This window comes from Lissotriton vulgaris, chromosome 3_1, assembly GCF_964263255.1.
Source record: "Lissotriton vulgaris chromosome 3_1, aLisVul1.2, whole genome shotgun sequence".
Lineage (NCBI taxonomy): Eukaryota > Metazoa > Chordata > Amphibia > Caudata > Salamandridae > Lissotriton > Lissotriton vulgaris.
In genome coordinates, this window is record NC_141689.1 from 328,884,748 (window position 1) to 328,899,831 (window position 15,084).

General features: G+C 45.1%; 1 protein-coding gene across 1 annotated transcript in view; it reads left to right on the forward strand.

Annotated features, from left to right (window-relative positions):
- Nucleotides 1-15,084, forward strand: part of LOC147726407 (UDP-glycosyltransferase 3A1-like) — a 539,556-nt gene that overhangs the window by 58,233 nt on the left and 466,239 nt on the right. Inside the window, exon 2 of the mRNA XM_086960529.1 lies at nt 5,444-5,545. Within this exon, the coding sequence (XP_086816655.1) occupies nt 5,444-5,545 (102 nt within the window). The remainder of the gene's footprint in view (nt 1-5,443; nt 5,546-15,084) is intronic.

The window sequence follows — 15,084 nt, forward strand, 5'->3', positions numbered from 1 at the left end:
ATATATATATATATATATATATATATATATATATATATGTATATATATATGTGTGTGTGTGTGTACGTATATATATGTATTGGGTCTACCTCGTCTCATTGCAAGTCCGTGGTGAAGTTGTGGAGGAGGCGAGCTTTTGAAGGGTATATATATATGTATGTGTATCTGTGCTAGTGCATGTTTGTGTTTGTGTATGTATTAACTAGCAGCCCGTCCCGACGTTGTCCAGGAGCAAATAGGCTTCAGGGCCCCCGCCCGCCCCGACGTTGTCCGTGGGTCCCCCGGAGCCTTCCTCCATATATTGCAGTATTATACCTCTATGTTTACTTTGTACTCTTTTGTAACCTGCACATGTAACTTTTTCCTCCTGCAATGCACCATTTAGCTCAGTTTTTTAATGCTCTGTTTGCTTCCTCTTGCTACCTGCACACGTCATGTTTTCCTCCTATACCTCTATGTTTACTTTCTACGCTTTTGTAACCTGCACACGTAACTTTTTCCTCCTGTAATGCACCGTTTGGCTCACTTTTTTAATGCTCCGTTTGCTTCCTCTTGCTACCTGCACACGTCACTTTTTCCTCCTATACCTCTATGTTTGCTTTCTATGCTTTTGTAACCTGCACATGTAACTTTTTCCTCCTGTAATGCATTGTTTGGCTCACTTTTGTAATGCTCCGTTTGCTTCCTCTTGCTCACGATGTACGCTTTTGTAACCTGCACACGTAACTTTTTCATCCTGTAAAGCACCGTTTGGCTCACTTTTGTAATGCTACGTTTGCTTCCTCTTGCTCATGATTTTCATTTTTGCTTCATTTTTCCGCTGCTCACCCCACCTAAACAAATAAATAAATAACCTACCTCATCCGCCGCCCACCGCTCCTCACCGCCTGTCCGCCGCTCCTCCCCACGCCATGTCCACCGGTCCTCCTCGCGGTCCTGGACGCCGCTCCTCCCCGCGCTCCTCACGTCGGGCACGCACGTCGCGGCTGGCACTTCTTCCAAGGGACTACTTTTTTTTCCGGTACATTTTTTAAATAACGTATATTTATTACGTTTATATAGCCTATGTCCATCTGCACACCCTGACGATTACAACGATGTATCGGGTTTGGTGATTGGCGCTGTGGTTCCCGAGTTTACCCGCCTCAAAGGTTCAAAGTTCTTCCTTTATAATAGTAGTATAGATATAATTTGAATATATATAATGTCATTTGAGATGTCATCAGTGATGTCAATGACCATGTTGTGAGTGATGTAGTATGTGAGGTCATAAGCAGTGCATTGCAGGGTCATAAGTAAGAGTTAGCTCAGGTAACTATAACTGCTGAATTTCACTGGTTTTGCACAAGTGAAATGTGAGACTTACTATAACATACCTTCTTTTTTTATTCTATTTCCTAACTGTAACCTTAGAAAATGAGAGTGTGAGTGAGTGCAACAATGTTTCCTAGGGTGTATGACTGGATGCATGAGTGTCTCAATGGGTGCGTGACTGGGTGAGTGAGTGTCTGAGTGGGTCTGGTTTTACCAACATACGTGTCTCACTGGGTGTGCGAGTGGGTGCGTGAGTGTCTTGCTGTGTCTGTGAGTGAGTGCATAAGTGCCTGAGTGGTTACACATGTCTGAGTGAGTGGGTCTGTGAGTGGATGTGTGAATGTCTAAGTGGGTGTGTGAGAGAGTTCTCAAGCATTGGAGTAGGTCTGTGAGTGTTTATGTGAGTCTCCAAGTGGGTCTGTGATTGGATGAGTGCGTCTAACTGGATCAGTAAGTGAGTGTATGAGTGAGTGGGTCTGTGAGTCGTTGCATGAGTCTGAGTAGGTCTGTGAGTCGGTGAGAGAGAGTATGAGTTAATGGTTGCATGAGTGTCTGACTAGGTCTGTGAGTGGGTGTACATGTCTCAGTTCATTTGTGAGTGGTTGGATGAGTGTCTTAATTGGTCTGTGAGTAGCCGTGAGAGTGTCTGAGATGTTCTGTGAGTGGGTGCATGAGTGCTTGAGTTTGTTCTGCTCATTCTCTTATAATTTGTTGTCTTTTTCTGCTTGTTTCTGACCTTTATTTTGCATCTTTCTGTTAGTTTCTGACCTCTACTTTGCCTTTTTCTGCTTGTTTCCAACCTTTATTTTGCCTCTTTCTGCTTGTTTCTGATCTCTATTTTGCCTCTTGCTGCTCCTTGCTGGTCTTTATTTTGCCTCTTTCTGCTCATTTCTGATCTCTTGTTTGACTCTTTCTCCTTGTTTCTGACTTTTATTTTGCCTCTTACTTCTCTTTCTTGATCTTTATCTTCCCTCTTTCTGCTAATTTCTGACATTTATTTTGTCTGTTTCTACTCTTTGCTGACCTCTATTTTGCCTTTCTGCCCATTTCTGACCATTATTTTGCCTCTTTCTGCTAGTTTCTGACCTCTATTTTGTCTCTTTCTGCTTGTTTCTGACCTTTATTTTGCCTCTTTCTGCTAATTTATCACCTTTATTTTGCCTCTTTCTGCTAATTTCTCAACTTTATATTCCCTCTTTCTGCTCGTGGCTGACCTTTAATTTGCCTCTTTCTGCTCCTTTCTGATCTTTATTGTGCCTCTTCTGCTCTCTTCTGACCGTTATCTTCTCTTTATTAGTAGGGGATGGGACCATGCAGCTTCCCTCCTCCAGCTGATTTTGGTCCTGGTGACCCCATCCCCTCACTCACCTTTTTGCAATGGGATGGGGGCTCGCAGCGCACTCTCTGGACCAATTTCGGCCGGGGGACCCCATCACCTAGGGCCTGGCCTTTTTGCAATGGAGGAGGGGAAACCATGGAGTGTCTGCTGTGACTTGGCGGGAACGGTTATGTCCCAGAGGTGGGCACCCAAGGACATAGCAGGAGCTGGCTCTGGGGGGTAAAGTCCCCAGGACCATTCCTGGCTCCAGGAGGGGGGCTGTGCAGCCCCCTCCTTTGATGTAGTAGGGCCTGTCCCAGGGAGGTGGTGGTCCCCAGGGCCAAGAATGGTCCGAGAGGTGGGGTCACTCGGCCTCCCTCTAATTTGAAACATACAATTTGGCCTTGTGGAGTTTATGCTCCCCATAACACCGGGGGCTATCATGTCTCCCCGTTAAAAGAAACTTTCCCTGGGAAGATGGCAGTCCCCAGGCCCGGGGTAGTCTGCGCGGCCCCCTGCAACACAATATAAGGCTTGGGAGGTGGTGGTCCCTGGGGCACAAGGAGGGAGGCCCCTTGCTCCCCGTCCAATGAATTTAATTTAAGCCTGAATGCCCCCGGGACCTGGCCCACATGGGTGCTAAATAATAGAGCAGCACAGGAGCCCATGCTTCTTTTTGTTATGAGCCATTAATGCCCCGGGGATGCCATTCCCAGGGCCGGCTCGCTAGCCATTTATCGGGGGTCCCATCCCACGGACACACCACTGTGGGCAAGGTAACCTGTGTTAGCGCCTGTTTGGTGGGAGCCTTTTTGAATCTCCTACCTTGCCAGGGCAAACAGAATGTCTCCTCCCAGTCGGTGGGGTGTTTAAAAATGCACCCGCCAGCAGGATATGTTTCATTAGGGGAGAGGCTGCATGGCCCACTCCCATATTTTCTGAGATTTTGCTCTGTGGGTGGGCTCCTCGAAGGGGGGCTACCTTTGGAAAAAAAGGCCCAGGTGATCGGGCCCTAGGGCCTAATAAGGCTTGTGAGGAGGTCACTCGGCCCCCCTTCCCTTGTAAATTCAGAGGACCCTGGGGGATGGGGTCGCCAGGGTGTTATGATGCTTGGGGAGGGGAGCCACGCAGACCCCCTCCCTTTTAAAGAGATATGGCTCTGGGAGATGGGGTCCCTATGGCCTCTTAGAGGCTTTTGGGAGGGGGCACTTGCAGCGTCTTCTCCTCAAAAAAACACTGCTCTGGGATGAATGTGAGTCCCCAGGGCCTTTAAAAGGCTTGCAGAATAGGGGGTCCCAGGTCCCCCTGCCCTAAAAAAAACAGCCCTGGAGGATGGAGTCCCTCTGGCCTAATAAGGCTCAGGGAGGGGGTCACTTGGTCTCCCTCGACTTTAAAAAAGAGGCCGCCCGGACCCAAGGGCCTAATGAGGCTCAGGAGGTGGGCCGCTCGGCCTCTCTCCCCTTGAAAATATATAGGGTCCTAGGGGTTGGGTTCCACAGGACCTAATGAGGCATGAGAAAGGGGGGCATGTGGCCCCTCCCTATAAAGAGTTGTAGACCCGAGGGATTAGGTCCATAGGGCCTATTAAAGGATCGGGGAGGGGGGGCACTTGGTCCCCCTTCCCTTTAAAAAACATAAGGTTCTAAAATATGGGTTCTGCAGGTCCTAATGAGATTCGGGCGGGGGGGCTGCTTTGCCCCCTTCCCCTTTTAAAAAAAAGGACCTCGGGGATGGGATCCCCAGGCCTAATACAGTTTAGGAGAGGGGTCACTTTGACCCCCTTTAAAAATATAAGTCCCTTTTCAGGATTTGCTGCATTCCCTGTGGCCAACTCATCGCTGCACAAGGCCGAAGGGGGATTGGCTTCACATATGGTAATAAAATATTACTTTATGGTGAAAAAACTCTAGAAATTCACTGAAAAAAACAAAGTTTTTTTTATGATCTATCATATCAACAGATCAGCATGAAAATGTTCCATGAAGGAGCCGAGGTGGGTGAATCTTTTTGTAAAGGTTTGTGTAGATTCAGCAAATGGTGCCTAAGTTATTATTTAAAAAAACTTTCTTCTAATGGCACCTAACTATACGGTGTTTAATATGGTGGTGTACACCATGAAACTACCTTTCCAAGATTATGATACTACTTTACATAACAAGCAAGCTTGCACTAACACTTTGCTACAAAGAGTTAGATTTCTATAAATTATAGACATAGGAATGCTGCAAAGTCTTGGTAATTTGAGGCAGCGGCACTCTAGATAATTCTCACAATTTCCACATTAAAATAATGTGTTAATATCCTCATTATATTGACCAAAAGTTGCAAAGTGATTATGGCTCAGAACATGGTTTTATTCTAGCACAAGGGATTTATTGCATAGTAGGGTTTGCAGAATTGACCATGAATACATGCATTGTACTGTATTCCAGTAATTAGGAATAATAGATTTTGCAATAATGGAAACTAGAGAGTTACACAAATGTGTAAACCAAGAAATATTGCAGGTGTTTTTTATTCTGTTTAAGCAGGTAATGTGGCGAACCATCTTCAGGGCAAATTATTGAAATAGTATCTACAACCCTCGAGTACAACAGACTCCCACTGGCCTAGAGTTGTGATAAGGCACAAATGCATGATTAGAAATAAATAAAAACATTAATATAGTTGCAGAGCAATTGAATGCATGTCCACTAAAATTATGTCCTTTGGAAGCTATGTTTACATAAAATGAAGTAAACATTTACCTGCAGTCTGTATATATTACATGTAGCTAATATCCAAATATGGTTTTTAACCTGTATCATTTAGGAGGAAGTCATTACCTTCAGATGAGTGAGATTTCGCATATTCTTCAAGAGAGCGGTCATGAAGTCACAATGTTGCTGCATTCTGGAAACATCAATATCGCAGGTATATGAATTCTCTTTGAGTATGGATATTGCATTTTACTGATATGTCAAAATGTATAGTATTTCCGTGAAAACCATTGTCAATTAAAGTCAATTAAATCTTTATTCGGCACTTAAAAAGACACCATAAAAGTACATAAACAATACATACATTTTTTTATATATATAAAAACGAGTTTAAAAATGAGTTTTAAAAAATAAGCTAAAATACATTTCGTTTACAAAGAAGACGGGGAAATTTCCGTAGTTGGGTCTCTGTTTAAGGAGCATTACAGTCGCTTATTTATCTGGTGTTCCTTAACCGCATTGCCACCCTGATAAAACTTACTGTACAAAACAACGTATGAGCATCTGAGGCTTCCTGGAGAAACCTCAGGGCCATTTTTGCTTGTCTAAGTTTAGTTTCTTTCAGGATCCCTACTAAGAACTTACGTCTGGGAACAGAATAAAAGGAACATAGCAGAACAAAGTGAAGGGTATTCTACGGAGACCTAGCGTCGCAGCCGCAGGTACCCTTCGCCTCCAGTGTTAGAGTGAATCCAGAGGGGACGGCAAGTAAATGATGTAGCATATTTAGTCGAAACCGGGTCATATAGAATCGGTCCTGGGCGTTGTGCATCACAGTGAGGTATGGCTCCATTCCTTGTTTCTTTGTCAATAAGCAGTAGGATAAAACAGTAGGCTTACACCTTTCCACCTCGGCCTTAGTCGTAAGTGTCCATTCTGTAAAAAGTTTTTTAACCATTGTTTTATTCTGGCCGTTTAACGATTCTGGAGCAGTGAAAAAGTTTTTGCAGCCGATTGCCTCAAGAGAATCCTTTACATACTTCAGCCATGGAATATAGCCCCCTCTGTCACGTTTCAAACAGTCTTTTAGGATTTGTCTTGTGAGGTCCGCTTCTGGATTAATCCAGATTTTAATCCAGGCGAGAAGGGGTCTAATTTTGATACGATCTTCAATGTAGGGCTCCCCTACTTCCTCATGGATGATGTAGGCCGGGGTACTCTGCGGCAATTTCAAGATTCTTTTAAAGAACTTGTTTTCTTCCACCTGAATCTGCTGCAATTGTTTATCTATAAAACCCCATACTTCTGCTCCGTAAGTGACCTTGGCACAACATACCGATCTATACAGGTTTAGCATTTGCTCTGGAGACCATCTGCCAAGTCTTCTCCCGTAACCCATGAGGGCCCCCGATGACGCCACCAGTTTCGCTGCGTGTTTGTCCGTTAAGGGTTTAAAGTTTAACTGTTCGTCGAACAGTACACCAAGGTACGAGAAAGTCTTAACCTGTCCAATCTTGTGTGACCCAATTTTATAGGTAAACTTCCCTTTTTCTTTGACTCCTTCTGACATGAAATAAGATTTTTCCAGATTTGCCGATAGGTCAAGTTTAGCCATAAAATCGACAAAGCCATCGATCAGCTTCTACAGCCCCAGGGGTGTTCTGGCTAACAACACCGCGTCATCCGCGTAGAGTAATACGGGCAACGCTCGGTGTCCTATTTGGGGTGAGTCCACACGCAATTTGAGTAGTTCTTTGTCCAGGAGATTAATGTATATAGAGAACAGAAAAGGCACCAAGATGCAACCCTGCCTCACTCCACTCGTACATAAAAAGGGCTCAGTCCTGCTTCCCTCTTGGTTGTATCGGACTGTTGCGGAAGTGTTCCAGTGAAGGGATTTTAGGAGGTCTACCAGTGTTTGTTCCACTCCTAAGTTTAACAATAGGGTCCAAAGTTTTTCTCTATTTACAAGGTCAAAGGCCGCGGAGAGGTCCATGAACCCCATGTATATAGCCCCCTTGCCAGCGATGGTATATTTGGCTGTCAGGAGGTAGAGATTCAAGCATTGATCGGTGGTAGATCAGCCCTCCCTGACCCATATTGTATGTCTGTCAGGACCTGGTTCTCCTCCTCCCATTCCTGCAAACGATTTAGAATAACACAGCCCAGTACCTTGGCCGTCACGTCTATGAGGAATATAGGGCGGTAACATTGTGGGTCATCACAATTCCCTTTTTTGTAAATCGGGACTATGGTTGCCGTTGACCAGGAATGAGGTAGCCCTGCCACCACTGCCTTGTTCAGAACCCTCGTGAGCAGTGGAGCCCACAGATCTATATTGCTCAGGTAGAGGTCGGGGTGCTTTGTTCTTGCTCAGTCCTGCTATTGCCAGTTCCACTTCTTCCAGGGAAAAGTCCAATCGTGTAGTTGGATTTAACCTTGAACCTTCACCCTGGGTTAGTTGTCCTGTATGGTTATAGAGGCTCTGGAAATGGGTCTGCCATTGTTCTGGTAAAATGGTATTTATTATTTTGGGTACTCCTGGGTCCTGGAAACATGGTGTGTTAATGACTTTCCAGAATCCCGAAATATCTCCCCTTTCTGCCGCCTCCCTTAAGTCCTCCCACGCTTGTATTTGTAAACTCTTTTTATGGGATTTCAGGGCTTTTTTATATTCTAATCTGTACTGTGCAATTTTAAGGTTATCCCTAGGGCGAGACTTGAGGCTAAGTTTAAGGTTTTTGTGCGCCTTAGTACAGTCTAGGTCAAACCAACGCGGGGTAAGAGCTACTTTACTGCCTTTGGAGGTCTTTAGTAGATTATCTACATGACGTGCAATTTCTTCAAATGCACTGACCACCATTGCTCCCCCCATGCTGGGATCAAGGCATGTATTTATAGCGTTTTGCCCTTCTGTTATTAATCTTCTGTAGAATTTATCTCCATCTATCTTGGCCCACTTGATCCTCCTCCCCTGGTCCACTGCCTTTTCCATAATATCTGTTCTGTGTAAAGGTTTTTTTAAATTAAAGCCTTTTAGTGCTAAGATCAGAGGGTTGTGATCGCTAAAAATGCTTGTGTCAATAGCCATGCTGCTGATGCTTCTTTTTATGAAAGGTGAATCCAAAATGAAGTCAATGTACGAATGGCAGCCTCTGCCTTTGAATGTTGGGATAGGGTCTCCATTTCTGCCTATCTCTATCAGGTCCATAGTATGGACCAGGTTGTGCCTTTTTGTTAGTTTCTCTAAATCCCATCCCTCTATAGTGTGTACAAAATGTGGGCCTTTTGATACGGTGCATCGCGACCAATCCTTATTCAATGGTCTTAGATTCTCGCAAAGGTGGCAATTAAAATCCCCCATAAGTATTATACTATGGAGTTTGGTGTCTTATTTAATAAATCCTGCTTGTCTTGACCGGAATCCAGTTCTTTTGTAACGGTCCCCTTTCCCATCGTGCCTACAGCGTTGTACCAATTTAGTAAAAGGAGGTTAAGCCTTTTAAAGCGATACCCTACTGCTTGTATGTTTCGTGAATCCCAGTTATAATTAAACCAGGTCCCTTGAATAAGGAGGTCAACATACATTATTAATTCCCCAATCGCTCTCCCCGATGGTGATTTTGTGGCCGGAACAGAAAAGCATTTATTCCCCTCTAAGCTATACAGATTTGGATCAACCGCCCATGTTTCTTGCAGGCATATGATTTGGAAGTTGTTTATGTACTTCCGCTATTCCTGGGATTCATGTTTGGCTGCCAGTCCTGCAATGTTCCAAGATATGATTCGGAGGCTATCCTGGTTATCCCCCAAGGGAAACCCTTTTGGTTCCCTTAGTGAATGCGCTTCCTTGACTTCCCCTATTGTTATTATATTAGTGTGGGGTTCAAGTATAATTTCGCTGTTCCGCCTAATTCGAACGGGGGTTATCTTTTGGTCTAATTGCTCTGTCATTTTTATTCCCCCTTTTTTTGTTTTCCGATTCCTTATACTAGCCTCCCTACCATCGCTATGTCCTAGGGTACTCGGTGTACGAATTCCTATCCTAGTAATCCCTTCCTCCTCTAATCTCTTCATGGGATGTAAAATACTGGTTTCCTCCAATACAAGTCAGTCCACCTCTTCCAGGGCACTGAACCTGTTCCAGTGCACATGCTGAGATAGAAAAGGGTCATAGGCTGGGATGCCTTGGCAAGGCATTTGCCATTGGGGAAATCTATGCCGTGGTTCTAGCTGCTGAACCCTACTCATGGGTGTTCTATTTGCCTGCATTGGTCTTTGGGGTATATTCGGGTAAAAATATGATAAATGTAAAGGGTGAATTTGTGTGTGGGATCTATTAGGGGGTGCATTGCATATATAATTCACTGCAGCAATGTCTCTGAAATTAATTGTTATTATGTCCCCTGCTATTGTTTTTATTCCTCTCCCAATCCACTCCCCTCTTCTTACTGTAAGTATTTCGCCACAGATATTTGGAGGTAGGGGTCTATTTACCTGCAGCCATTGCACACATTTATTTTTTAGTTCGAAGTGTGTTTCCCTTTTTCCCTCTTTAAGGGGTGGAACTCCTGTCAATACAACCACAAAGGGCAGGGCTTCAGGTGGGAGGTTGATTGTCTGGAATCGAGTCAATCTTATTTTTTCAGGTACATTTTTTACTGGAGGGGGGTTTGTGATGGTCCTTTCTTTTAGGGTTTGGCCTGTTTTGTCATTTGAGTTGGAGTGTTCCTTTGCCTTGTTTTATTTGGACCTGTGGAGTGGCACTAGAGGTACAGGGGTTAGGGGGTTAGGGGCTTTTTCTACTGTTGGAATGTTCATTTGCCTGACTTTCTTTAGTCTATTTGCAGTAGGTTCATTAACTGGTACTGCCTTATCTTTTGGTGTCTTGTTAACCATACCCCCTTCTTGTCCCGCTTTGGATGCTGTGCCATCATGTCCCAATTGCCTAGTGAGGCCCACCCCCTTGTTGTTTATTAGGGATGTTAATCTGTCAATTTTTGACATAAGGGGTTTAATCAGGGCAGTGATCGTATCTTCTAGGTCTGCCTTGAGGTCGGCTACCATGTTTGCCACCCAGCAGGGTATTCCTGGTGTAGAGGTAGTTATAGGTGCCACAAAATTGTGATTTATTGTATTGTTTTGACCCTTTTTTTCCCCTGTGCTTGACCTTCTCTAGATCGTTTTGCCTCAGTATTACTTGAAATCGCCTTTTCTGTGGCACACACGGTGCTTAAATTAGTCTGGGTATTCACTGTATCCCTATTGCTCTCAGTAGGGGCCTGAGCACACGGGAGCTCGGCGAAGGAGGAAGTAACACCAAGGCTTGTGTCTGGGTCGTCTGTAGCATCTAAAGTGACTACTGAGAGATCAGTTGCTACTTCTTGTGTATCTTGGATGATTGTCATCGGTGGTAGGGACATCCTCCTTTCTGTATTTGCTATCGCAGTGGCTACAACCCCTATTGTCTGCTGTAGCATTTTGTCGATCGCTGTGAGTGTAGATACTGATTGTGGGGTGTCCACCTTCTGTTTGGTGCTAGATCTTAAGGTGGGCATCCTGGAGCTTTTAGTTACCTTCCTCATGCTTAGACACCAGTCAGTCACAACGTGGGAAGCTCGGGTAGCCGTTTACTTGTCAGGTTGTATAAATACCTTGTGTGAAGCAGGAAAGAAAAGTTAGGGGGGTGGTCCAGCCCAGCCTCTTCTGGCCTCTGAGGGCCGTAGAGGGCCCGCCCTTTGCCCGGGCTTCGCCCGGCGGTCCCGCGTGCTCTAGCGCAGCGTGTGGCTGGTGTGGTTATATTGTGTTTCGAAGGCGACCAGGGGGCGGGGCTAGCAGGGGGAGCAGATGCGTCCTCTCACCCCAGGCACACTCGAGGTCACAGGCAATGGTTCAGCGGCGATTCACAAGCCGCGCAGTGGCACCCACGAAGCGGGTGCGGCAAGTCGTTGCTGCAGAGGTGTTGAAGGAAAGCAGCGTCCCAGGTAGGGTCTCCTCGGCGATTTTTAAGTTCCCACTTTGACCAGGGAGTGCAGATAAATTTGTACTTTATGCCGTCCAGGGGGCGGGGCTAGCAGGGGGCGCAGACCAGCTGACAGGGGTCAGGCAGGGACTCCTGGGAGAGCGAGTCCCTGCAGCGCAACACCCCTGCTACGATGCGTCCTCTCACCCCAGGCACACTCGAGGTCACAAACAATGGTTCAGCGGCGATTCACAAGCCGCTCAGCGGCACCCGCTCAGCGGCACCCGCGCAGCGGCACCCGCGCAGCGGGTGCGGCAAGTCGTTGCTGCAGAGGCGTTGAAGGAAAGCAGCGTCCCAGGTAGGGTCTCCTCTGCGATTTTTAAGTATGGATATTGCATTTTACTGATAATATGTCAAAATGTATAGTATTTCCGTGAAAACCATTGTGTCTTCCAGTATGACAGTCATCTTATCAGTATTAATATGTTTATTCCCATGCGGAGAAGGTAGAATATTAATGTTGTGTATGTATTTCAGGAGTGGTATATGCTGTGGCTTATAGTCTTATCAACTAAGTGTGTGTGTTATGAAATCACACCAATGTTATATCTTAGTAATGGCTCATCAAAACCCCATACATATCCGGTGCTAGGCCTATGCCTTAAATTTGAGGTGGTCAAATTCAATAAATATCATAATATGCTCTTTTGGTTCTTGTTACTGCTTATATGTAATTGTTTAGGATTGAATTTGGTTGTTTTTCTGTGGCTTGTCTAGGTACAAAGTGTTTACAATAACATTAAGCCTGATTTTATATTTTCTTGTCTGTTATGTCCAACACCAAATGACATGCCCATTATTTTACAAAGTAGAGGTGATAACGTTGACCACTGCTCAGTTCCTTGTGTCTATCTGCAATTCGTGTGTAGCTTGTACCTTAATCAGTAAAGTGTTTGTTAATTTGTTGCACAACGTCGAATTGCCACATATTTAGCCTATGTTGCTGTGTTATTTGTAATGAATATCAAAGACTCTTGTTGCTGTGAGTTGACTAGGTTAGTGGCGTAGAAAGGACTGGCCAATTGGTGGGTGAGCAGCATGTCAAGATGTCGACCTTGAAGCTTGAGAACCGGGTTCAAGTCTCAGCAGCGACGCTCAACATCCTGTGATTCTGGGCAACTCACTTAACCTCTGTGTGCCTAACAAATATTACTGTGTCCATCTGTACCAAAACTGGTGCTCATTGAAAGTGCTCTGATACCTGATATATGTGGGTCTAGTTCACGCTACATAAAACTCTAAAAGAAACAAACACATATCTGAGCCTTACCGTTCCTCCTGCATGACCCTGAAGGACCAGCAGCCATTGAACATGGCAGATAGAACCTGATACAACAGAACCCTGTTACCCCCCTGGAGGACAACTGGTGCTACTGTGGGTGGGCACCACAATGCAGGCTTAGTTATCCCACATTGCAATAGGACTGCTACTGAGGGCGGATCCCCCTCCCTCCATTTATTTTTCACTCCCTCCTCTTCTCTTCATTTGATTTTTTCAGAGGGAGTTTTATATATCGCGAACTTGACCCGAAGGTATCAGAGTGCTTTACATGAGCAACAGTTACTTTACAGACGTACACATTCATTTTTGCCCAAATCATAGGATGTTAGTGTCCGTGCTAAGACTCAAACTCGGTTCTCCAACTTCGATGTCGACCGTTGTTGGCCATGTGTCCTCCAGGCATTCGTGATATTAAACCAGTGCATCCTGTATCACCAAGCCAGAGCTCTTAGGCCACCAATATTTATAGCATTTGGCGTTCCGACCCTTGGACATGTTGACATGATAAGGAGACTTGATCTTGGCAATATGGAGTGGAAAGATTATGTGGATTAAGGAGGAACTCACTCTGAGTAACAATGGGGGAAATACCTTGGTTGCTGAATTTGCATTAGATGTCTGTGTGTCTGCTTTGTAGACATGGATGTCTTTGTTAAGTGGGTTGTGGGCTAGTGGACTAGATCTTATCCTATGATATCCTTAGGGAGTGATGAACAGTGAAGAGACAGTCTCCGTGTCTTGTTGAGTGCACATATGTGTTCAGGGGAACAAGGTCCCAAAAGAGTAGATGAGATGCCTTTAATCCCAGAAGCCGACCTTGCAAGCTCGAGAATAGGCTTCACCACAGGCATCTTCGATGGGTGGTCATCCTTATTCACATACCATCACAGACAAAATGCAGGGTAAATCAAATGCCATCTTTGAAGCAAAAGGCCCTTTTTGGGAAACCCTCAAAGGTCAAATCGATGCAGTGGGGAATGACCTGGGTCTTCAGAAGGACAATCAATGGAAGTTGGCAGGAAGAGAGGCCCAAATAGAACAGAAAGTCTTGGAGATCCAACCACAGCCTTCAACACTTACTCTAAAAAATGCAAAAACTCATGGATAGAGTAAAATTAATTGAGGAAAGGGTTGAAGACATTGAGAGATGTGTCAGGTAGAGTAACATTCATATTGTGGGTGCAGTGGGCTGAACATGTGCGAATATCTAGAAGGCTGGCAGAAGGACCTGGTTGCACAACAAATGCTGTCTCCTTTCTTATCTGTTGAGTGGGAATATAGGGTCCGGGCCCATAGCAGTGTTAGTCAAGTTGTTACATTACAACAACTTTGATATAATCGTAATGGAAGCCAGGACTCAACAACACTTCGCCGTTGAGTAACAAAAAGTATTTATATTTCCAGACTACACACTAGTGGTGCAAAGTCGGAGAGGAAGGAGGAACTTCAGGTACTGGCAAAGTTCTGGTCCTGCCATATTCACATCAGCAAAAGGGGTCACAGAGAATAATAGGCACATAAGCAAGCTCAAACATAGGATTGCTGCAGCTCATCACTCAGAAGCTGGTAGCATATAGTAACCCTGGGCAAAGCACTACGCTCCGCTCGCGTAGTTTGCGAAGTTTGCACAACTTCGCACTACGTGAACTGCACGTAGCACAGTTCAAACATGCGTAGCGTAGTGCAGCGGTCATTTTTTGCTTGCTCACGGTCCTCAACGTCAAGTTGGCGACCGCGAGCAAGCAAAATGACATCCTTGCAAGACTTTTTCCTTGTTCGCGATCAGCAACATCAAGTTGCCGATCACGAGCATGGAAAATAAACCGCCCGGCGAGGTCAGGTTTTTCATTGTGAGTGGTTGCGCATGCTCGCGATGAGAAACTACCTGTCCACATTGAGAAGCTGCAGCTCGAGTAAAAATCTACTCAAGCGCCAAAAAAGAACAGCTCGTACTGTGCAAGATTCTGTTTTCAATGATTGCACAGTGCGGGATGCTTGTCCGCACTGTGCAATCATTGAAAATGACATCTTGCACAGTACGAACATACAACTACACATTTCGCATAGTGCTACGCGTAGCTCGCGAAGTGCACTTTGCGTAGCTACGCGTAGCGCTACTTCGCGAACTACGCCCGCCCCTAGCATATAGCACAGTTGAGAATCAAAATGGGAAAGCTGCTAAAAACATGACAAAATGGAATAGGTAGATTTACTTTAAATGGGCATGGATTTATCAGCACAATACAATCTCTTAACATGGAATGTCCTGGGGTGTGGGTAATGTGGTCAGGAGCCATGAGGTACATACATATTTGAAGAAAAGAGAGGGGTACACTTTGTCCTATTGCCAGAAACACACCCCACTACCACAGAAGGGAAAAATCACAACATAAATGGCAGAGGCATCTGATTGCAAGCAATGTGTTCCTCTGCTCTTCCCTGGGGGACA